Raw genomic sequence first — 22,864 nt, forward strand, 5'->3', positions numbered from 1 at the left:
CCGCCTGCCTCTGCCTCCCGAGTGCTGGGATTAAAGGCGTGTGCCACCACCGCCCGGCGGCATTTTTAAATTTTGATTTATTTGCTGTTTAAGACAGGGTCTCTCTCCTGGCTGTCCTGGAACTCACTATGTTGATCAGGCTGGTCTCAAATTCACAGAGATCTTCCTGTCTCTGTCTCCTGAGTTCAGGGATTAAAGGCATGTGTCACCATGTCTGGCCAGGGGTTTAAAATATTCTAACCTTTATTTTCATTTTATGTGTATGGGTGTTTTGTCTTCATGTATGTCTGTGCATCGCATGCATTCAGTGCCTACAGAGGCCAGAAGAATACATCCAATCCCCAGGAACTGAGTTAGACACATTTGTGAGCTGTCATATGGGCGCTGGGCTATTGAGCCTAGGTTGTCTCGAAGAACAGCATTCTTAACTGCTAAGCCGTCACTCCAACCCATTTATAGGGCTTAAAAGTGATTTTATTGAGAATTTCATACATGCATCTGTTTTGATCAAAACTTTCCTCCAATTCCTCTGCTTCAATTCCTTCCCTAGCTGCCCCACCATGTTTCCCTTCCAACATCATGTCATCTGTTTTTTAAATTCACCAAGTCCACTACCAGTATGTGCATGGGTATAGGGATACTTACTAGGAATCAGGTAGTTTCTTGGCCCACATCACTGAAGGAAATTGGCTCATTGTTCCCCAGCAGCCATCACAAGCCAGCAGATTCCCAGCTAGGAGTAGGACTTTTTGAGCCCCCTCCATCCTTGTTGGAATTTTGGCTGGCTTGTACTTTTTTTAATTTAATTTTATTTTTTATATGTATTTATTATGTATACAACTTTCTGCCTCCATGTATACCCAAATGCCAGAGGAGGGCGCCAGATCTCATTACAGATGGTTTGGAGCCACCATGTGGTTGCTGGGAATTGAACTCAGGACCTCCGGAAGAGCAGACGGCACTCTTAACCACTGGGCCATCTTTCCAGCCCGGCTGGCTTGTTCTTGCACAGGTCTCAGACATGTCATCACAGCCAGTGTGAGTTCATGAGTTCATGTGTGCAACAGCCTTGACAGGTCTAGCAAGTATTGTTTTATTGTGAACTTCTGTTCCTTCTGCCCTGAAGCCTTCCCACAACTCTCCCTTAATGATCTCCGAACCTGGGGGAGAAGGCTGTATCAGAGTAGATCATGCTATAGTTTCTTATTCCCTCAGAGCTGACCAGTTAAAGGTTTATGTATTACTCACCATCCATTGCAAAAAGAAGCTTTTCTGATGGGAGTTGAAAGATGCACTTGTGGGAATAGAAATAAGAATTTGGGGAATGGTTTATTGCTATGTTCATTTGGCAGAATAATAGATTAGGTTCTCCCCTAGGGTTCATGGCCTAGCCAACCATGGTTTTTTTTTGGCCCAGTTAGCTGTACCAGACATGAATTTCATGTTGTGGAGCAGCCCTCAAATCAGATAAGAAACTAGATGATTACTCCTATAACATTTATTTTTTATTTATTTATTTATTTCATGGAAAAGGCCAGATAGCCCCCGTTTATTGTCCAAACATTTTATATACCCACACCAAATTGAGCGGGGAGGGGGGAAAACACATTAAGCCATCACCTAGGCAACCAGGTGCCTGGGCTCTCCTATAACATTTATTATTACACCAGTGGGCTTATCTTCTCAGTCCATGTTATTGTAGCATGCAGGAAGTGAGACCACTGGTTCCTTTTTTCCTGGTTGGTGTGTACGTAGCATGTTTGAACACTGTGAAAGCTAGCTAGTAGGGATGAAGCTGCCAGGTCATTGTCAGTTTGTTTTCTTCATGTCTTGTGACTCAAGTCTATGTTGTCTATAGCAATAGGGCCTTGTCATCAAGCTTTGGAGAGATGAAAAGCAATGATAATAGCCTGCACAGTTTTGGGGTGGGGAACCTATTGGATCTCATTGACTAACAATGTACTGATGTTTTTCTGTCACAGTGATTTTGACATCTAAATGTTTGTACTCAAAGGTGTTTATTTTTCTTCTTTGTTGGTTCATATTTTTCATGTACAAGGTAACATTTTATGTAAAAATTGATGGAGACTAGGTTTTTAAAGGAGGTAAACTAATGGAATGGGATTTTTTTCACTATGAAAGTTATCTTTGTAGTGCAGTAAGGTCAGTAAAAATCTAAGTATCCTGTATTCAGCTAACGTGCATTCTGCTCTGCACAGTGGGGTAAACACCGTAAGTGAGGAATTTTCAACAGTGGCAATAGCAAGTTATAGCCTAATAACAATAAACATAACAATAGCAAACATAGCATCAACAAGGCTATTTATACCGTGCACTTTAGCACAGAGTCCTTGAAGTCACTTTTTAAAACAACCCGCTGAGGTACTTATTATTAACTCTTGTTTTATAGAAGGAAGAAATGGGGATAAAAGAAAAGCTTTAAAGTAAAAGACTAGAAGCCAGTGAGAGGGAGTGCTCACATTTACACACGCTTTTGTATTTCATATTTTTTCTTTCTGTTTTCTTTTGCTTTCTTCCAAAGCTTATGTTGTTTGTTAATCACAAACAAAGGATGGCAAGTGTGTTTTCTGACAAAGCTTTTACCTCATTACACTTTTTAGTTTTAATACTTTTGTATCATTTGTTGTAAGGAGGTTTCTGTCTTGCCCGGTCCTGCAATAACACACAGAAACTATATTATTTGCAATGCTGTTTGGCCAATAGATTAAGCATATTTCTGGCCAACTCATATCTTAAATTAATCCATCTCCATTAATCTGTGTATCACCACAAGGCTGTGGCTTGCCGGGTAAAGTTCCAGTGTCTATCTTTGGGCCTACATGGCTTCTCTTGATTCCACCTTCTTTTTCCCAGCATTCACTTTAGTTTTCCCTGCCTACCTATATTCTGCCCTGTGTAGGCCTAAGACAGTTTCTTTATTAACTAATGATATTCACAGCATAAAGAGGGGAATCCCACATCAATCATTTTCTTCCTTATTAGCAGAGTCGTAGAACTTTTCCTAACTGAATTTTTTTTTCAGTTAATTAAATGCACCTCCAGGATAATGTTGAAACTTTCATAAACACAAAATTAAAAGTCACCCAGTTATGTTAACTTTTAAAACATATAAAATAATATCATCTCCTAAAAACTGTGAGATGAAAGCCTTCTTGCTTAGAAAACTAGATTTTTCCCTTACATGAAAAATGAAGTTTATAACATTTAAATAGTAGTTTACATTCAAGATTGAAGTTTCAGCAATCTGTGTAGCAACTTTTCACTTATGATTAATCTTTATAAAAACAGCCGGCGATGGTGGCTCATGCCTTTAATCCCAGTACTTGGGAGGCAGAGGCAGGTGGATCTCTGTGAGTTCGAGACCAGCCTGGTCTACAGAGCTAGTTCCAGGACAGGCTCCAAAGCCACAGAGAAACCCTGTCTCAAAAAAACAAACAAAAAAAATCTTTATAAAAACAAGCCCTTCCACCTTGGGGTCTAGCATCCCAAGAACTTGGAAGAGAACATTCACCATAGTTGATAAAAGAACAACCAACAATTCACCGTGATTCCTTTAGAGAGTTGATTCACAGGACAAACCACTGCTCTCAAATGAGGAGACAGACAGTACCAGAGTCCTGAACAGAAGCCTCCCTGAAAACCATCTTTGGAATCAGAGAAGCTGAACTGCAGTGATGTTGGAGGGTCATGTTGACATGTCAACAAGTCAAGAGTTACCAACACCAGGGTGGCCCATTCTTAGAAGAGACCATATATTTTTTTGAGTTTGAACTCTTGGGTCCCTCCTTGTGTTTCTGTGAAGAGAGGGAAAAGTAACTATTTTAATATATATCCATTATTCTGTTCATAACCAGGCCTGTGTTCTCTTACAGGTCAGGGGTGGGAAGAAGTGTATACGTTCTGTTTTTAAGGCATTTCTGTCTGTAAAAGAGACATATTCACTGTCTTAGACCATAACCATTACAACAGAAGATAGGACTGACCTGCAAACTTGACGTTAGTAATTGGATGGTGTGCTGGACAGTTTTATATCAACTTGACACAAGTTAAAGTGATCTGAGAGGAGGGACACTCAAGAAAATGCCTCCATATGATTGGGTTGTAGGCAGGCCAGTGATTGATGGGGGAGGGCCTAGCTCATTGTGGGTGGTGCCGTCCCTGGGCTGGTGATCCTGGGCTCTTTAAGAAAGCAGGCTGAGCATAAGACATGGTAATGGTAGCTCTTGCTATTGGATCAATAGCTATTCTGGGCTGAGAGTTGGTGATACTCATCCTACAGGAGCCCTCTTCATGTTTTGGTCCTACTGCTGTAAATGTTCGAATATGGTGGAAGTTAAGGTAGCATCCTAGATGTTTTGTACAATTTCTCCTGACTCAAAGGTCTAAAGACATTGACTGAGGATAGAATAGAATTCGTGTGGAGAATATACTGCCTGAAGCCAAGGAACCTTAGGGATAGTAGGTAAGCTTTGGCTGAATTTTATTAATTCCCCTTTAGACACATCATTTTTATAAAATTAATACTTATGTATATATATATTTCAACATATGAAGCACAAAATGCATTTTGCAGTCTCCACAATCTTCCCCAAAGAAAGATATGCTCTTACAGTAAAATTTATATTAACAAATTGTTATTTAATTTTCATACTTACTATTTTTTTCTGATGTTTTGATTATTCACCCCCTTCTTTAATTACCCCTCTCTTCCGTGGTGTGTGTGTGTGTGTGTGTGTGTGTGTGTATACATTTTTAAAAGTTCTGACAAATATATATGCCGCTAATTCTTATCTGTAGAAGCAATACCCTCGGTGACGTGTAAAAGTATAATTTTGAGTTCTGCTTGACAACATGAATATGATATTTTAAGCATGTTTTTAATAATTTGTTAGGTAAAAATACTGTCTTGTAGCTTTAACTTTGTACCTTTGATGACAAGCGAAGGTGATTACTAGTCATGAGCTTGCTTGTTTCTATATCTTTCATGAATTCATGTATAGAGTACTATTATATGGCTTGCTCTTGTACAGGCAACCTCGCCATGTCAAGTCTGGAAGACAGAATTTCACAGCACTCCTTACCATCATCCTCTGCTTCTTCCTTTCTGCATTTTTTCCCCTGTGATGTTCTCTGAACCTTTGTGGGCAAAGGGACATATAAACGTCCCCTGTCCCCTCTATCACCAAGCACATCCCATTACTTGTTCTCAGTTGCCAGGCTTCTTTGAGCCTCCGTACTCCCCTAGTCACCGCTAGGCCTCCTTATTCTCCAGGAAATGGTAAGTGAGCTATCCACCCATTCCCCATATGCAGGACAATCAGACGCGATAGGAAGTCGAGTCAAGCAGGAACTCAGTTTATTACTGTGAGCGTCAGCTTATGTAGCTTAAGTGACATGGTGTGATGTGGGGGTACCTCCATCCAATGAGAGGCAGCCAAACCCACCCTCTGGCTGGAGGTGTGTCTACCTAAATTTTGCTGTCTTATCCTCACTCAAATTTCGAGCCAGACTTTTTTCTTTCCTACAGGCCTTGAGGTACAGGCCCTGAGATAATATTGGCCCAACACTCAGTGCATTGTCTAGTTAAGGCTCTGTGCTTTGACTGATGCCCACTGGTACAAGCTTCTCTGACCAAGAGCTGCACAGTGCATGGTATAAGCATAAGGCTTTAGAAGAAAGCTTAATAATATGACCATTTGGCAAAACAATCCTAAGCTCCTCCTGTTGCTCATGGGATTTTGACCAGGTTTGCTCAGTACTATGAACTCCCTCCAGTAGAACTTGCCTCAATGAGAAAGCAGTTGGTTACCCCCATGCTCCTAATGCAGCTATACCACTATTGCCCTTTGGCAATGCAGAGCTGTAGTACTCAGGATCCAGCCTGGGTAAGACCATTCATGTCTTTTCCTACTCCTAGTAGCCTCCACATCAACTTACAGCACCATGAACGCACTCGACCCGGGGCCCAATGTTTTTGAGTATCCCACTCAGATGACAAATTGTTTCAGAGGAAGAATGATAAGGTTCTGGAGTGTGGTTGGCATACAAGTCCAAGACATTCAGAGTTTGAACTTGGCGTCCTAGAGGACTTCCTGTCTGCCTGACCCCTGGGAGAAACTTTGCTGTCTATAGGTAGGAAGTTCACTGGGGTAGGAAGAGAGCATTGTGAACCTTCAGCAGTCTCCTAGTTACTGAAGTAAGTGTGGAGGAAAGTGGCCATGGCCGGCAGCTCTTCCTGCAGTCTGTTCCCTAAATAAAATGCCAGTCAAATGCTCTGTTGAGTCCCTATTTTGAGTCAGCTCTTGAAATCTCATGGTCCTAATTTCTCACAGAGTCATCCGGTTGTAAGTGAGAATGTAGATTCTCTTCACACAAAGAAAAGATGGGCCAGAGGGTATTATTTTTAACATGACTTAATGGTTTCGTATTCTTTACCTATTATATCCTCTGAAATGGTTATTGAATAAGTATAGGGTGGCTGGCATAAACCAAGCAGGCTCTTACAAAACCATCTTGCTGCAAAAGTGATAAAAATTCCATTTCCTCTTTTAGTTAACTAACAACTTCTGGCCTACTTATCAATTCATCCCGTGTTTGTGTTGAGGATGTAACTTGAGATTTTCAAGTCACTCCCACTAAAAATAATACTGGCTTTCCTCATTCCTTCCAGAGACCTTGTCAAAAATGTTATTTTTTCCCCCACTTCAAATATAGATCAACTCTACAAATACTGAAGCGATAATTAGGGCTTATGCAAGATTTTAGTATTCTAAATTAACTGTTTTTTTTTTAAAGGGGCTAATCTCTAGGGTGTGTGCTGTTATTGTTCATGAATATCTCTGAATGAAGAAAGCGTTTCCAGTCACGGCTTTCATAAATGATTTTAGCATGAAATATGTGAGAGGGAAAACAGAAAACATTTGTCATAGAGCTCCCCAGTGCTGGTAGTTGTATCTTATAAGCCCATTTGTGTACACCACTCTTGTAGTTTGAACATGCTGCACATGGCAACCTACTAACCTACTAAAATTAGAATATATTCAAATATACCAGTGGCCTGTTACTAGTCCTCTAGAAGAATCCAGGTATATAGCCAAAAATTGATAAGAGTAAGGGAAGTTAATTGCCAGAATTTTAAAATTTTCTTCCTAGAGAGAATCCACAGTAATCAAAAGAAACTGCTCTAGTGACATTAGCTAAGGTGAACTTGTGAATTTTTTCAAGAATAAAGGAAATTACTTTTTTGTTGTTCAAGTGATCAGTTGTCACTTCTAACACTCTTTCCAAAATTAGGTTCATTATTGCATATAATTAAACATTCTGAACCCTTTCTTCTGACCCCCTCCCATTCCTATATATCCAGATCCTAAAACCTTTCTCAAATAACACCTTCCCACGTTTCACCGAAAGCTTCCAACTCTTTTGGACTCCGTGCCTTCGCTGCCTAGAACGTCTTCTCCGTTTTTTTCATGGTACCCTTTCTGTCCTGTCTGTGGAACTCTCCCCTGTCATAGCAATCCTTGCTGCTGTATGCTGATTGCCTGCCTGCTTGTCTTTGCCATGAACATCTTGGGAATCTCCTATGATCTCGCCATAACGTAGGTCTGTATTGCCGGCATGTGGCACGATGCATGGCATATAATAGATGCTCATTAAGTGACATTTGAGTCTCTGAGGCAGACATTTTGCAATATAAGCACTTCTTTCCAAGCTTAGAAATGCTATGTCCATTCTGCTTGGTTGACATTCATTATCATGCCTTGGTGTAAGAAAGGAAAAATGTTTTTATCAGTGATTCTTTCTGGCGGCTCTGTAGTTGAGGCCATTGCCGGGTCCTGCACTGTGACGTAATAACACGCTCCCAGCTGTTCTGAAATCCCTTCCTTGTTACTGTGGCCAGCTTCCTCTGACTTCTCTGGGATCATTTACTTTCAGGCTTGCTGTTTAACCGGCTGGAAGAGATAGTGTATCTTGTTTAGAGGACCTTAATGTTAGTTAATGGGCTATGTAAAGGGCTACTATGGATTGGTGGCACATAGTCTGCCCTTGTGAGTGCAACAGCCTTGTTAGTCAGGAGAAAATTGGTGAGCCAAGTGCTGAGAGTGGGAGGGAGATAGACTGTGTGACACGGAATTAAAATCATGTGTCGCGTTTAGCAGCATGTGCTCAGTAATAGAGAACAGATTGATCCAGCATGCCAGTGACCCAGAATAATTAAAAAGACACCGTCCAATAATGTGTGTCCTCTCTGGACTTGTTTACAGAATATTCTGGGAATAAGGCAAACGTAGAACATGGGAGAGAGAGGTGGAAAGATTGTTAGGCATCGTTTACACTTTGACGTCTGCATTTTAGAGATTGACCTTCAGTGGTTTACATAAGAACACAGTCTTCGATGGTCTCTAGGCAGGAATCTAAGGCTCCATCTGTATTCCCTTTGTAGCAGTATTGTCTTTTTTCTCATCATACAAGTCATTAAAATGCATGGCATAAGGACCGTGTGGACAAAGTTTCTTTTACAATGTATTGACACCGTTTACTTTTGTTGTTTGTTAGTTGTTTGGTTCTCAGGCTAGCCTGGGAGACACAGTGTAGCCCAGAGGGCCACCACCTCTGTCAATCCTTCTTTCTCAGGTTCTCAAGTGCTGGGGTTATAATAAGTGGGTCTCACCACATCGGATTTACCTGTATCAACCAGCCACGTCTACTTTTCTTTAGTGGAGAAATGAGAGGGAAGAAAGGAAAGGGAGAAATGTTGTAATTATATATTATAATCTAAATTCTTTTTTCAAAATATCGTGATTTAACTTAAATACCCTTCAACTCTCAGGGATGAGGTGCACGTATCAAGTAGACCCTGAGTGGCCCTTGCTTTCCCCAGTGATACCTATGTGCTGTGATTGCTTATTGTAAAAGTCTGGCCCCAAACAATGATTGCTGGGAAAAGCTCATTGGATGGCTCTTCTGTTTATACTAAGAGATAGACAGCTTGATCCTAATGCTCAAGTCACAGAGGAGAATGTGATGAGTGTGTTTCTATCTCTCTGGGGCGCAACGATACGGTTTTAGAAACCAACCTCTGGGGAAGAAAAGGGGCATTTTGTTCTGAGATTTGCTGACCTTTGTATTTTGGGAAAAACCAAATACAACATTTTAATTTTCGAGCCAAAATGAACATACCTGCCCTTGCCGCTCCATAGAAACGAGCGGAGAACATTTAGGAGAGGAGGGAATGATGGGAGCTCTGCTTTCCTGAGCCTGCTAAGTGGTGTGAGATTCGGGGCTTATTGACTCATTCACAAACTGAATGCAAGTCACACTCTCTGTTAGATTTAGCAACAGCAACTGTGTTCTGGAAATGTCAGCACTTAACCCCATTCCACTGTGTAGTTGGTGCTTTTACGTTTTGTTCTCGGATTATAAAAAGCTCCACGGATGATTAACAGCCCCAGTGGGAAGGGAACGTCTTACAGAATAACCTTGGAGAGGTTTGGCGTTAACCTTTCAAGTTTTATTTGTCAACATCACAAGTCTGTGGCTGTGAAATCCCCCAGGGTTTTAATCTGCCTGTTTTCTCAACTCTCCTCACTGAGAACTGTTCTTGGTTTCGCGCTATTAATTATGCCTTGTCTGCCTGACTTTCCTGGGGTGTGTGATAATGGTTTAATTTTTTTCTTACTATTAGCAACTAGTGTTTTGAATAAAAATGTTAGAAATATTTTATTTTTTGGTTAGATGGACTCCATTTAATTGTCTGGATCTAACTTACTAAACCTGGATGGAGGTGGGCGGTCCTTGGACTTCCCACAGGTCAGGGAACCCTGATGGCTCTTCAAGCTGATGAGGGAGAGGGACTTAATCGGGGGAGGGGGAGGGAAATGGGAGGCGGTGGCGGGGAGGAGGCAGAAATCCTCAATAAATAAATAAATTAAAAAAAAAAAGAAAAAAAATTGTCTGGATCTGTTAAAGACTTAATGAAGTTTTTATTTAGAGAAAGAAATGGCAAGTAAAAGTTGGAAATTTGGGAATGTGGTTTACATGGTATGAAAGCATATAATTAATTATAAAATCAAACATTTAGTGCAGACTGGCATTTTTTTTGTTGTCAGTCAACTTATAAACTGAATAGCAGAATAGGCCAAGCTAGGCTGTTTGAACTTGTTAGTAGAGGTGATGAAGATAAAAAAAATAATGCTTATAAACTATTTTTGCATTAAAAACCAATTATTCCGGAAGTAAGGACCACGAGGTCACCGACTGAGACAGTGGGGCTGATCTAATGGGAGCTCACCAAGGCCAGCTGCACTGGGACTGAAAAAGCCTGGGATAAAACCGGACTCTGAACAGGGCGGACAATGAGAGCTGCTGAGAAACAATGGCACTGGGTTTTGATCCTACTGCATGTACTGACTTTATGGGAGCCTAGCCTGTTTGGATGCTCACCGTCCTAGACCTGGATGGAGGCCGGGAGGACCTTGGACTTCCCACAGGGTAGGGAACCCTGACTGCTCTTCCAGAGGACTGAAGAGGGAGGGGAAGGGGAATGGGGGGAGGAGGCGGAAATTTTTAATAAAATGAATAAATAATACAGTAAATAAAAAAAACAAATATTCCAAATTGCAAAAAAGAGCTATTGGGATTTTTCATGTTTATGTTCTTACCTTTTGGGGGTAATAGATCCTACTGATGAGGCTATCGGCTATAGTTTTAGTAGATTGAGTTATTTAGAACTGGCTATGTAAACCAGACTGAACTTGAACTCAGAGAGCCACCTGCTGCTGCATCCTGAGTGCTGAGAATAAAGGTGGGTGTCACCACAGCCACTTTTATTTTTAAAATTAAAAAAAAAACCGGTTTATTTATTTTTATGTATATGGCTATTTTGCATATATGTATATATGCATATATGTATGTCTGTGCACCGTGTGCATGTGGAGACCAGAAAAGACATCAGATCCTCTAGAACTGGAGTTACGAGTTGCCATGTAGGAGCCCCCAGCCCGCCTAACTGCTGAGCCGTCTCTCCAGCATTCTGCCCTTTGAAGTTGTTTGTCATCGGTCTTCCCATCAGAGCAAGTGTCCTGACTGTTCCCTCCCTTGCTGAATCTTATCCATGCTTAGGACTTCTTGGTCTATGGTGAGTGTCCCTGACTCACATTTCCCCACGAAATCTATGGAGCTCCCACTTAAAGGGCTACGCTTATAAAGTAGGGACAGCACAAGGCAAAGAGGGTAAACCTTTAAAAAACAAAGTTCAAATCAATAATGATTATCATTTCCTAGCCTCGATTTCCCTGCTAACGACTGAACGAAGACAGGTACTAATTAGAGAAACGTCAAGTGTCTGGATTCTGAGCTGTACCAGATGGTGCTGTGTGAGAACTATTCATAGTGCCAGGGAGAAGGCTGGGTTGTTCTTAGCTACCGTTCTTCCATCTTGAGCTTGTCCAAGGATGCTTACATTTGCCCTCCTCCCCCAGTCCTTTGATTTTGCCCTGGTACTGCCAGGGGATATGCCTTTGCCTTTATCTTTACTGAGGGCTCCGTGGGAGCTCATTTCCTTCTTTGTCGTCAGATTTCCTTTCTTGCCTGTGTTATAACTTGATCACGTTGGGCTTTTAAATCACCTTGCTGGCTCTTTCTTGGTGTGTCTCAAGATCATGCAAAACTGGGACCATCTTCAGCCCTGCACACAGATATTTTCTGCCTCTGCTGTTTGTTGCCATTGAACCCCTCATAGATTGAAAACAGATTTTCTCCTTTGGGTTTGTACTTTAAATATTTGCTACCAACTCTGAGGAAGCCTTGTTTGTTTGTATAGAAGTGTTCAGCACAGTGGTGTGTTGGGATGGCTTTGACAAGAACCGCACGTGCATTTCCTACAATACGGAAAATAGCACAACACAGCATGGAACTGATCATGTTGAACTCAATGGCTGCTTTTTTAAAATGTTAAAACTAGGGCACGTTTGTTGTGAAAGTTATAATTGCCCTTAGTCATGAAACTTTGTCTTGATTTCATAAGTTTAGAAGAAACTAATTGGTGGAACCAGAAGGGTCAATAGTTATTGTTTACTCTTGAGATTTCCAGTTTAAGTAAGGACTATTCTCTCTTTTCCCCTTCTTCATCTTTTTCCTTGATCTTGCTGAAGAGTAAGTCAGGCAAACACATTAGGAAGCTGCTATTGTAATTCCAGCAAGAGATCTGAAGGCCAGATTGACTGCAGTCCTGTTAGGTATGGGAAAGAATCCACGAGAAGCTTGCTTATCAAGATAACAGGGAAAAGGTTCCTGTTTTTATTTCCTGGAGTTGTAATTGATTTTTATACCTTTACTATTTTGTACTGCCATGTGTCTGTGAACTCCCTCACCAGCCTCATTTCTTATATTTCCTTGTTTGGGAAGCTATCTATTTAGTGTCTCTTCCAGCTTTGTAATCCATAACATTTGTGAGGATCTGGGGGTGGAATTTGGCGGCAGAATGTGGGCAAAGCATTTGTGAGGCCCTGGGCACCCCACCCAAATCCCAACATTTTTTTAGGCTTCTCCCCTTAAAAGGGAAACAAAAATACCTTTCACAAAGCTGAGATACATGTTAGTCAGGAAAGTGCTTGCTTGTAAGCCTGAGGACCTGAGCTCAGGCTCAGTTTCCACAACCCTATTTAAACATCACCCCCTACCCAACCCCAGCTCACCTGCCCAGATGAATGTTTGTAATTCCAATCCTGGGAAGCAAAGCAGATTACTGGAACTTGTTGACCGGCTAGCCTAGCTACCTGGTCACACAGAAGTCAGTGAGACTCTGTTTCAAAAAAGGAGGTGGGAAATGCCTAAGGAATGGCACCCAAGGCTGGCCTCTGGCTTCTACAAGCAGCCCCCTCCCACAGAAATAACTTGCACAGCTACCCAGAGAGAGGATGTATTAGCATTTCACTGTGCTTCTGCTTTTCCTAGGTCTAAATATAGTTGTGCTGAAAGGAAATGCTGAATTACCCTGGATTGATTAGTATAATATGCCAGTGTCTAAATATCTACCATATTTGTAATTAATATGTTTATCAAGAAAGAAAAAAGGAAAAGGGTGTAGTTGCATTGAAGTATATATATTTGCTTGTAAAAAATATTCTCTTCTTATGAAACATTAAATTATGAAATGCTATTCAATATTACCAAAGCGTAATTTCGATTTGCTGTGTTAAGACCCATGGTATTTGTTTTTAACAGTTCCCTACTGTTGAACATTGATGCTGTTTCTGACTTTATAATGAATTCTGTGATCGATATTTTCTTGAATAATAAGCCTTCATGTATACTGAGGATCAGTAGAGTAGAAACACATTTTTGAAGTCAAGAATTTCATTGAGGGCTCAAATAGAAAACAAGGTAAAGTTATGAATGAGCTGTAGAGACTCAAAGTTGCAACCTGGTTCAGACATAGGAACAATGCCTAACTGCTCAGAGCTGCTTCCGGCTCCTTTTAGTCTGATCCCCACATTGTAGAAAAAGTTCCGGGGTGGGGACTGGGGAAAAGCTAAGTCAGTCAAGCGCCTGCTGTATACCACGAGGGCTGGAGTTTGGATCCCCAGGAACCACATAAAAATGTCAATCGTGGGAGTACACATTTGTGTACCCTGGGTCCCTGGAGCTCGTGGGCCAGTCAGCCTAGCCAAAGTCATGAGTTATAGGTTCAGTGAAGAATCTTGTCCAATAAACAAACAAACAAACAAACAAACAAGGGGGGAGACTGAGAAAGAAACCATTGGCAGTTTCTGGCCTGCACATACAAATGCATATATGTGCATGGTAACTTGCACACATGCATGCTCGCTCCCTCACAAACATGTACATACACCACATACACAGAAGAGAAGGGGAAAGGAGGAAAGGAGGAGGGGAGAGAGGGAGAGATTATAAATGATAATTATGAATGATACCATAGGTGTGGTGGGGAGGACAAGATATAGGGCAAGAAGTCCTCTTGTCATCCCCTATAGAAGGACACCCTACCCCCAGTCCTCTGTCCTTGCTTGTTCCCAAGTTCGTCTCCAAACTCTAACTCAACTTGGATGCCACATGATTCTTCCTTAGCGTTGTCGTTTCTGCAGCGCGCTCTCTCTCTCTCTCTCTCTCTCTCTCTCTCTCTCTCTCTCTCTTTTATCAGAAAGGTAGTTCTCACCTAGTGTCCTGGTTTCCTCAGCTGTCTGGGGGCATTGTGTAGCAACCGAACATCTCCTGTAATCCGTGTTCCTCCTCTGTGACAGGAACCTGGAGAGAGATGGGATAACAGAATGCCATAGTGAGGTCTGAGTTCCACAGGCTTCTGGGTAGTCTCTTTAATGTTTTAGATGGCAGGTTCGGAATAACTCTCCTTGTTTAAAAACATCAGCTCATTTAAGCAAATAAATATTTGCTTTAGGCATCGTTTGGGAGTCCTGTCACTATAATAAAAGATTTGGTAATTACCTCATGAAGAGAAAAGGATTATTTTGGGCTAATGGCTTTGAATTACTCTTTCATGATCAGACATGCCCACTGCCTTTGGGACCTCTGGTGGGAGCTAGATAGTAGTCCTGGGGGCTAGGTAATGGAACAGCATGCTTGCTTCACTGTGGTCAGAGAGCAGAATGCACAGATGAAGGGGCCATAGTTCCATAAAAGTTAACCTCCCCTAAGCGACCCGAGGATGCTTCCAATCTTTTCGTATAAAGCATTAGAAACATCAAGCCCTGGCAAGTACAAATCCAGTAGGCTCATTGTGCATGTGTCATGAGAAAGCTAATTCTTTAGCCAAAATTAGCTTTAACCAGAACTCAATGTTAAGATTAGTTTTCCTTGACTCTTTGTCATTCTTAGTTCATTTATGTCTCAGGAAAAAAAAAAAGAATCCAAAAATAGCAGATTAACTTGGGGACATTTTATATTATTTCAAAATGCCTGTGAATGACTCTGATTTGAATTAATTTCGCTATTTCTAGTTATTACTTAATAAGTCCTTCTTGAAATTTCCATATTAAAATCAATTATCCATCTTTGAGGGATATTATTTCAATGATTATAGTTCTGTCATGATTCTGAACAACAGGAATAATTAAAATAGGCTGTGACAGGTGTCCACATCTATATTTAAAAATCTCTTCTATTGACCACACAGATGTTGTCACAGATTTTTGTCTTTGACGTGATAAATTTCTCACTAATTTTAAGGAGTGTGCTTTGGAGCTTTGCATTGCTGAGCTACAGTTAATGAAAGTTCAAGCAGCTGCCCTGGTAAATCTGATGAATTTGTAACCAGACCTCTTTGGGAAAAGGCTAAGATCCGTCACTTTATGTCTTGAATATTGCGTTCAGATGTGTCGATTTTGGGTTCTTCTCAGTTGTGTGTTTAAAAGGTATGGTATACAGTGCAAGTGTATAGATACACTTGCGTATTATTTATACCATATTTACAAGTGAGCTATGAATTTTTATATGCTTTACTTTTAAAAACATAAACATGTTCATTCTAAGCCATGACTGTCTTAACATTTTTTTTTTCTGTTTTTCTCCAGGTTGAAGAAATTGTAGACATTGGATCATTCGCCCCAGAGGATATCCACATTCCGAAGATTTACGTACACCGCCTTATAAAGGGAGAAAAATATGAGAAAAGAATTGAGGTACTTTTACAGAGCATTTTTTGCCAGTCTATTTGAATCTGGTTACCAGTGTCACTCCTAAGTAGGAGCCTCTGGTGTGTCCATTCGAAAGGAAACTACTACACTTCTGACCAGCGTAACAGTATCTCCACATCTTGTGATTTTTCTAGGCTGTCATATCTGCCAGGATTCTGTAATGGTTACTATTTATGATTCCTGATTTTGGACAGCTATCTTCAAGGGTAGAGGTGACTAATCAGGTCTTGGGTGGCTTTGCCCCTCTGAAGTCTTAATGCTTGCTTAGAAATATCCATGCTGAAATAGTTCTGCACTTTTATGGAATAAAGAAAGAGTTAGTTTTTAACTAGCCTTGAGCTATGGGCAGATGTGTCATGAAAGTATCCAGGGGTTGGGTACTAGGAGCACTGGGTCTTCTCCACAATGACTGAACTGCAAGGTCTCAGTTGATGCCAAGATTCAAAAGGTTCTAGGGATTAGCACCTCAATAGATAAATAGCACGGGTTGTTGGGAGTCAGAACAAAAGGCAATATGCAACCCCAGACTGCTATCAGATGCCCTGAGAGCTAGGATGGTAGGTTTACAAACACACCAATCTTAGTGTGTTTAAGGAGATTTAGTCATGGAAACGGTTCTCTCACTGTTTCCAGTATTCCTGTGACATACACATAGCAAAGCCCGTCTAGACTCTGCAGGTGGAAATCGGCAATTGGCCTCGGGACCACCTGGTAAGTACATTCTGGCCGTCTCAGGAAACAGATGCCCAGGGCCTATGTCTTTTCTTTTATTCAGGCTCGGTTTGTTAACACCTGAGGAGAATTCGGCTGTCAAGTCCTAGGCAGAACAGTGCAGCAGTCAGAATGGCAATGACAAGGGGATTGTTTGTTTCGCAGTGCAAGCTGGTCTGCCTTTCGCTTCAAACAAATCTAACTGACCTGCTTTATTTGCTTCCTAAAGAATGGTCTCTGTCATGAAATATTACTCATGCATTCTTTTTAAAAGATGCTTCATTATATTGTAGACTTGCCTCCTACTGGGAACAAGCGCTATTTTTTTTCCTGCCAATTTTTTATGTTGAAGCAATGAGAAATTTGAAAGCAGACCTTAAACGTGAATAATTTGTTTCTACTTACTTTGAAGCGTTTATCACTTCGAAAGGAAGGCGATGGAAAAGGCAAATCTGGTAAACCTGGAGAAGATGTCAGGGAGCGGATCATCAAGAGAGCGGCTCTTGAGTTTGAAGACGGCATGTATGGTATCCTTTGTCAGTCTGAGCACCACCAGATATGCAGTCTTTGATTCTCCATGATCAACGGGCTATTAGGCCTGTGAGTGATGATTCTTGTTTAGTTCACTTTAACTTTTTTTATTGAAATTTTTGAGTTCTACATTTTTCTCTGCTCCCCTCCCTGCCTCTCCCCTTCCTCCTTCAACCTTTTCCCAAGGTCCCCATGCTCTCAATTTGCTCAGGAGATCTTGTCTTTTTCTACTTTCTACTTCCCATGTAGATTATATCTATGTAAGTCTCTCTTAGTGTCCACATTGTTTTCTAAGTTCTCTGGGATTGTGATTTTTTTGTAGGCTGGCTTTCTTTGCTTTATGTTTAAAAACCACCTAGTTCATTTTAGCTTTAAAAGTAGTCAGACTTTACAGAATGGTATATGTAATCCAGGGGTAGCAAGATATAGGAAGTCGATGTTTGTGATCTATTTGCCTTCTTGATGGCAACTAAAATACACAGTAATTGTAGAATGTGCATACATTTTTTGTACAGTTTGACATTTAGCTCAAAGTTTGACATGGAGTTATGTGTTACTCAAGATGAGGGCTTCGAATCTTAGAATCCCTTTTGTAACCAGTGCTATTTATTTTCTTGGTATTCTGACATTTGGTTACTCAGTGAGGCATAAAACCCCACTCCTCAGCAAGTTTCTGCTTCCTTTGAAGAAGATCGAATGAATGAGCTCTTTTGGTCTGATAGTTTACTTTTTTCTTTGTGACAGGGTCTTTCTAAATAGCCTTGCTTGTCCTGGAAGTCACTGTGTGACTGGCCTCAGACTCACAGAGAACCATCTGCCTCTGTCTCCTGAGTTCTGGGATTGAAGGAGTGCATCACCACGCTTCTTACTAATGCATGACTTACACTACTGTTAAAATGACCTTGGTTATCGTTTGAAGCCACTCCCTTGATCTTTGTGATAAAGTGTATTAATGTTATTGAGAAGACGAGGACTAATTAGACATTTTCCTTTAGGAGGATTATCAACGACTGCCCAGAGAATATGTTCAGTTATTATATTTCTAACCATTTCTATCTAAAGAAGATTCTTGTTCTGATTTATATGTGCCAAGACTGACAGCACCACCTCTGCTTTTGCTATGCTATGCCTTAACGTCTTTCTTCCAGCTAATTTGGGTATAGGGATACCTCTTCTGGCCAGCAACTTCATCAGTCCAAATATGACTGTTCACCTTCAGAGTGAAAATGGAGTCTTGGGTTTGGTAAGATGACAAACTTTTCTTTAACTATGAGCTATAGCAAATGATATTTGTAATTTACCCAATATAATTTTCCAGTGTTTTATCATCTCTCAGTAGACTTCTACTGTTACTGTGATAAAATTTTATACATTTTATACATACATGTAATACATGAATGGATAACATATGTAATAGCCACAGATACACATATGTGTAGGAATAAGTTTCTGTCCTACCAGCAGCTCCTAAATAAACATACTGAGACTCATATTAATTATAAATACTTGGCCAACAGCCCAGACTTGTTACTAGCTAGCTCTTACCTTTTCTATTAAACCATGTTTTTACCTACACGTTGCCGTGTGGCATGGTACCTTTTCTCAGTATGTCATGTCCACCTTGCTTCTCTCTCTGCGTCTGCTGGTGTCTCCTCTGACTCCACCCTTCTTCCTCCCAGCGTTCTCAGTCCGGCTCTCCCGCCTAAGCTTATTCTGTTCAACTATTGGCCAGTCAGCTTGTTTACTAAACCAGTCATAGCGACATATTTTCACACAGTGTAAAGGACTATTCCACAAGATGCTGACTGGCAGAGCTGTCTCCCGGCTATTTTCAGAGACACACAAATGCAGTGTGTCTGGATAGAGGCAGATTCCTGTTGAAGTCAAAGACTTGTACTTTAGAGGAACCTTCGAGGTTGTCTAGTGATCGGCTTCTTCAATCTGAGGACAGAGGAAGTTAGTTCATGTGAATTATCCACATTGGACTTTGAAAGGGAAATGGGCAGAGACATAAAACATTAGGTGTTAATTCAGTTTACTTATAGAATAGTTTTCAGTCCTTTGTCAGGGGGTATATTAAAAATTCATAGGCAGTATTTACTCATCCTTAACTCTTACATCTTTTCTTCTTCTCCCCCTTCCCTTTTCTGTTAGTATATGTCGTTAGGTAAATGTGCTGGGCTCCATTCATTTCACTAGAGTTCCTTTATAAAAATGAATACAAAATTAACTCAAGGATGTACCTCACATGTAGTAGAAAACATGTACGTGGCATGTGAAGTCCTCATTTTGATCGCCACCAAAACATCCGCATATGTACGCATGTTTATTGTGCGTGCATTCTCACATACCCGATTATAGTTTGTAAATATCCTACTGAGAACTGAGCAAAGAGAACATAAGGATGCCCATGTGTAGGTACAGGGAGAGGTAAAATTGAAATCCTAGACTCAGACCTCCAAAGTGTTATATACCAAGACAAAAGAACTGCTGTTCCAAGTCTTTGTAGCCCAATAACGCAAGGGTAGGTGACATTCACTCTCCTACCAGAAAGGGTTGCAGGTAGGTTTAACTGGGGCCCCTGGCTCTGTATGGACCAAAATTGTTATTGATTTAACTCAAGAAAGATCACAAACTTAAAAAAGGAGGTTATTCTGTTATTGTTTTTCTTACTATTGAAAATATATATTTTTCCATACAAATACACTTTTAAAAATGATGTTAATTTTTATTGAAAATAGGTTTTTACACAATATATTCAGATCATGATTTCCCTTCCCGCAAGTCTTCCTAGATCCTCCCTTCCTCCCCACCTACACAAATCCGCCCCCTCTCTTTTTTCTCATAAGAAAAACAATAGGCAACTAAAAAACAAACACAAAACCCAAACCAGAAGAGGACAAACAGAAAAAAGGCAAGGAAGAAGCACAAGAAACATACAGATGTAGACACACACATACTCTCTCACACACAGAGATCTCATGGAAACACACAATCAGAAACCGTAATATCTAAGCCAAAGACCTGTAAGGTTTTTGAAAAAAAAAAAACTTTTGAGATGAGAACACTCCAAAAATACCACCGAGTTTGTTTTCCATTGGCCATCTACTGCTGGGCATGGGGCCTTTGCTTGAGTGTTGTTTGTATACCCAGTAAGACTCAGCTGGAGAAAAATAATTCTTCCTTTGTGAAAACTTGTCAGTCGGAAATAGCTTCTGGGTTAGGGATGGGGGCTGTCATACAACATAGTCTGATCTTCCGCTCCATCTCCTCCCAGATCCTCTTCACCTCCCTACCCTTCCAATTCCACAGCACCTTTCTCCCTCTCTTTAGAAAAAAACAGGTGAAGAACAAAACAAAATAAAGGCCAACACATATTATTAATGAAATAATAATAATAAGGCAAAGAAAAGGTATTAGAAATGTGCACACCCATGCACATACAAACATGCATGCGAGCATGCACACACACACACACACACACACACACACACACCTCTTGATTGTGTGATTCTTGCATGAAGTTTGTAGACACCATTGTACAATGCCGAAAGACTGAGCATGCTTGATACCTACATAACAGGCACCAAGGAATTACTTTTCTGAAACCAGACTAATAATTTTAGGAGTATTTCTCATTTGCCCAGTCATAATCAATATGAGAAAGAGTTGTGAAAACCAGGAATTATTTTTGGAAAAGTTTACCTCACGTCTTCAGAGGTCAACATTCTAGATCTTCAGGGAAGGTATTTAAACAGTTTCAGCGTGTGCCTGGGGGAAGTGTGACTCGGTCACTCACTGACGGTGTGCTGTGTTTGACAGGGCCCATACCCACTACAACACGAAGCTGATGCTGACCTCATCAATGCAGGTAAACTCACTTTGTCCTTTTTCAGCATCTTCTTTTGCTACTAGTTTAGCTCTGTGTCAAGTACCGGAAACCATTTGAACGCAATTGTTTGTCTTCTGGAAGGAGCTCACTCTATTTATGACAAAGGAGGGAAATGACCCTTCTAGTCTTTGAGATCCCTCTCACTCGGTCTCAGATGAGATAGTGAAGAAATGCAGGTGGAGGCGCATTTTAATTGCAGAGCCTTAGTGGGTCGGGCAGGGTCCTGCCTGTAAACAGAGAGCACACCCTTGCATGGTGTCCTCGAGAAGAGTTCAGAGACAGAGCAATTGACAAGGGTCTGGACGGCACGAAGGAAACACGATCCTCCAGAGCGTTATTCTACTCTATCCTTAGAGGGTGGTAGCAGGAGAGAGCCACCCAACAGAAACTGGCATGTAGATAAAAGACCATCACCAAATTACAGGTGACCTTGGTGAGCTAATGGTATCCACTGGGGTCTCCTGCCTGGGCCTTCTACTCACCAACCCCAAGTAGAAATATGCCAGGTTTCTGTAGAGAAAGTGGGAGTGGGCGCACAGTTTAAGGCTGGTGCGCTGGGGATTTGTCGTAGGTGATGCTTATCATTCTGTAAGGTAGGTGGCATCCTCTACAGGTGGGGTTGCTTAAGTCTGCACCAGGCCACTGACGTCATGCCAAGGATGTGAGCTGAACACACACAGAGAGTTTCTTTGAGCTGGGGACTCCCACTGCATTCTCTTTTGCTCTTTAGGCCTCCACCTTGCCTTTTATTACCAGCTTGCTAATTGACAGGGACACGGAATAGATTAGCAACCCAGAGAACGAACAGCTCAGGCCTTTTGGCATCTGTCACAATGCTTGAGGTACCGTTGCCGTTCTCTTGGCTTTTGGCTCATCCTTGGAAGGGAGCAGCTCTTAGGAAGCTAATTTATGTCCTAGGAGGATGTTCAGTGCCTTTCTTTATTCATTCTGCCCCCACAGATGTATTGTTCTTACTTTGCATTCAAAAATAGTATGTGTAACTCTCAGAAGTAATAACGAGCAGAACATAAAGTCCAGCTGTCAAGTAGAATGATGTCTGGTACTTGGGATTTTGGAACATTAAAATATACATTCGGTTTGAATATTTGAATTAGCTAACACAACTCAACCCTGAAAGTCCCAGTGTGGCAACGCAGTGACATTTAACCAACGCGGTACTTGAATTGTACTGTATCCTTTAGCAGTAGCTCACTGGTCTGTGAAAATATTTGCTGCTTGCTTTAATTAATTGGTTATGTTAGTTGGTTATTTGCAAAATGAATAATTCTCTTTCCCAAATCTCAGGCTTGGAGTTTATAAAACCCATTTTCCTTAGAAGAACAGATAATCTTTTCAGTCACATTGTTGGGTGGGAGCGGTTCTCTATGCCATGAAGCTTCAGAGTAGCTCTGTCCCGGTGGAGCTACCCCTTTTCAAGTTCTAAAATCCCACTGTAATCTTAAAGTACCCAAGATAAAATCACAAGCGTCTGAGCTCCCACTGTCTCTTGTTGGTGCTACATGGTTTTCTGTCCATCCACTGAATTATACCTGCTGCAAAGCCGGCTAGAGAGAGCTGCAGACAGCAACAGGTAGGAGCTAGGAGAACCTGGGTGCAGGCTAGAGTAACTGGGAAATGTCTAATAATCCCCATGCGTTTGCTTTTTTATTAAATGTGAACTAAGCATGCTTCCCTGTTAGTGCTGTTTTCTTATTTTAATATAACAAGTAATATTTTTAAATTGCTTTAGAAAGAGTCACCTTGTACACCATGTGGCCTGCGAAAAGCCCATCCTAACTTCAATACTGGCTGTTTTCAACAGACTCTTGGGGACATTGGACAGTGTCTGAAGACATTTTTGACTGTTAGTACAACTGGCATCTAGTAGGTAGAGGCCAGAGACACTGCCAAACATTCTGTGACTAGAACAGCCTCCCAGAAGGTCACCCTGCTTTGGAGGGCTCTACCACTCCTGGAGAGCCACAGGCCTGCACACGGAAGTACAGGCAGCTCAACACTGGATGTCTATTGGGCTCTC

The 22,864-nt window shown here is 41.2% G+C and overlaps 1 protein-coding gene across 1 annotated transcript in view; it reads left to right on the forward strand.

The window, feature by feature from the left end:
- Window positions 1-22,864, forward strand: part of Oxct1 (3-oxoacid CoA-transferase 1) — a 125,201-nt gene that overhangs the window by 51,148 nt on the left and 51,189 nt on the right. The window contains exons 8-11 of the mRNA XM_005356578.2: window positions 15,570-15,677; window positions 16,816-16,930; window positions 18,083-18,177; window positions 20,757-20,805. Coding sequence (XP_005356635.1) covers window positions 15,570-15,677; window positions 16,816-16,930; window positions 18,083-18,177; window positions 20,757-20,805 — 367 coding nt within the window. The remainder of the gene's footprint in view (window positions 1-15,569; window positions 15,678-16,815; window positions 16,931-18,082; window positions 18,178-20,756; window positions 20,806-22,864) is intronic.

The sequence above is a fragment of the Microtus ochrogaster genome, chromosome 19 (genome assembly GCF_000317375.1).
Source record: "Microtus ochrogaster isolate Prairie Vole_2 chromosome 19, MicOch1.0, whole genome shotgun sequence".
Lineage (NCBI taxonomy): Eukaryota > Metazoa > Chordata > Mammalia > Rodentia > Cricetidae > Microtus > Microtus ochrogaster.